At 39.4% G+C, this 2,500-nt stretch overlaps 1 protein-coding gene across 1 annotated transcript in view; it reads left to right on the forward strand.

The window, feature by feature from the left end:
* Nucleotides 1-211: 211 nt before the first annotated feature.
* The window catches only part of LOC101863251, a gene marked incomplete at its 5' end in the record, with an annotated part of 62,352 nt that continues 60,063 nt past the window's right edge, over nt 212-2,500 (forward strand). The window contains 3 exon segments of the mRNA XM_013080460.2: nt 212-264; nt 1,078-1,182; nt 2,156-2,285. Of these exon segments, the coding sequence (XP_012935914.1) occupies nt 212-264; nt 1,078-1,182; nt 2,156-2,285 (288 nt within the window).

The raw sequence follows: 2,500 nt of genomic DNA on the forward strand, positions 1-2,500 counted from the left end.
TTATTGAGTTGTTCTTTCTGCTGCTGTTGCTGTTGTTTTCATTATTGAGTTGTTCTTTCTGCTGCTGTTGCTGTTGTTTTCATTATTGAGTTGTTCTTTCTGCTGCTGTTGCTGTTGTTTTCATTATTGCTGTTGTTGTTGCTGCTGTTGCTGTTGTTGCTGCTCTTTGCTGTTGTATTATTTTCATCAGAAGAGCTCTTTTTCTTTTCAGACAAAACGACAGCGGAAGCCTCGAAGAGCAGATCAGTCAGAAGAGAAAAGCCTGTAAGTGGGTGGTTGGCGGGTGCTCTGGTGTGGTTTGCTCGTTGTTTCCTATCAAACATCTATCGTCCTTATCTCCCCTCCTTCTTTCCTTTTTGTTTGTTCGTTTGTTTGTTTGTTGTTTGGTTTTTGTTTGGTTTTGGTAGTGTTTTTTTGTCATTGTTTCATTTGTGGTGGTGGTGTGCGGGGTTATTTTTCATTTGTTTTTTCATGTTTCGTTTTGTTTTTTTGTTTGTTTGTTTGTTGTTTTTGCTGTCGTTGGTGTTGTTTTTTTTGAGGTTATTATTTTTTATTACAAAAAATGGGTTGTATTTTAGTAGTCGCACTTATTAACACCTTCCTTAAATAATATAATGCTCTTATGTGTTTGGTGGGTGCTCTGGTGCGGTGTGCCCCTTCTTTCCTATCAAGCATCTATCATCCTTATCTCTCCTCCCTATCAGACATCTATCATCCTTATCTCTCCTCCCTATCAAGCATCTATCATCCTTATCTCTCCTCCCTATCAGACATCTATCATCCTTATCTCTCCTCCCTACCAAGCATCTATCATCCTTACCTCTCCTCCTTCATTTTTGTGTTTATTACTCTCTTGTCACACACATCTAATCTCCGACACTTGTGTGACTTTTTTCTGCTGCAAGTGCTGTAAAATGCTCAATAAATCTTCTTAGTTGTTTAGTATGGGGTTTTAAGGCGCTCGCAACTGCATTAGGTCATATGAGCGAAATAAACCTTTTTTTTAAAAATCTCAATCTCAATGTGGCTTGTAGTATAAAAGTGCATTGTTTCAAGCTGTGTTATTTCTATTGGCAGCCCATCGCTCAAAAGCCAAAACTTGGGGCAACAAGTGTTCACAGAAACAGCCAGAAAAACGATAGCAACAGCAACAACAGCAACAGCAACAGCAGCAGTGCAGAGGTGAGAAAAATGGCCTCTGGTTTCAGAATCTGGTGGTGCAGACTCTGCCAAAAATAGAGAGTATATATAACAATTGGGAGGACCAAGGATTTTTAAAAGATCTAGCGGCTTATGTACCAGAGATGAAATTTCCTTCAAGCTCCCCCCCCCCTCCCCCTTCCCAGGAGGATTCTTATTTAAAAAGAAAAGAAATTAAGATTGTTTTCCTTGACTTTTCGGTGATGGTGACAATGAGGATGAGAATGATGATGATGATGATGATGATGATGATGATGATGATGATGATGATGATGATGGAATGAAAAATTTACAATTGCAATAACTGGTCGCTTTTAAGAACAAACGGGCTAACCCAGATTTCTGGGGTCTCCAGAAATCTTGACCTACACCAAAAGTGGGCATTGTCCTACCTATAGGAGCAGCTTGGTTCCATTGGTGTGTGTATTTGTTTGGTTATAGAGAAAATTCTCCTTGACTTTTAAAGAAACTGAACGAGGGTCCAAAAACTTTACCTTTGATTTTCTCCAAACAACATTTTGCGGGATAGTCGCCTTGTGTTTAAAAGTGACCAATTACTGATGGTCTTCAAGTCTTTGCAGCAATTAATTTATGTTATTGTCCAGTCAACGATGGGTACTGTCAGAAATTCCAATCTTCAAAATTCTTCCATTTGAGACGTAAAATAAGTGAGAAAAAGGCTGCCAAAGTCTGGTAACTCCAATAGCTTGAGAGTCCTTGAAAACAAGATTTAAATTTTGTGCCTGTTTTTAATCAACTTTTTTCTGTAAAAATCACGTGGAAATGTGTTGATTTACAGTGCCTCAGACTGTAGTGTCTTTAGGCCATTCCCAAAGGGGGGACATTTCTCGTTCAAGCTCAGTAGAATTGTACATGGGCTGATTTTTGTCAGGCTCATAACTGTGTTGTAACTGCCCTGATTTGTGATTTTCACATATATTTAATTTTTTTTCAGACTGAAATATCTGTGGATAAAACAAAGAACTTAACAGAACAAGGGGAGACAACCAATTTGTGGGGGGCAAGTGGGTCAAGAAGACGTGGCACTATTGACAGCAGCAGTGAGGCAGAGACCGCAAGACTTCGTGAGTTGTTGGGGGGTTTTTGTGGGTGGGTTTTTGTATGTCTTTTGGGGGTTTTTGGGGGGGTTTTTGGCTGTCTTTTGGATGTTTTGGTTTTGGGTTTTTTTTTATTAAAGCGATTAGTCTTTGTGCCTGTCTATCTATTTGTATGTCGTTCTCTCTCTCTCTCTCTCTCTCTCTCTCTCTCTCTCTCTCTCTCTCTCTCTCTCACACACTCT

This window comes from Aplysia californica, unplaced genomic scaffold (assembly GCF_000002075.1).
Source record: "Aplysia californica isolate F4 #8 unplaced genomic scaffold, AplCal3.0 scaffold00087, whole genome shotgun sequence".
Classification (NCBI taxonomy): Eukaryota; Metazoa; Mollusca; class Gastropoda; order Aplysiida; family Aplysiidae; genus Aplysia; species Aplysia californica.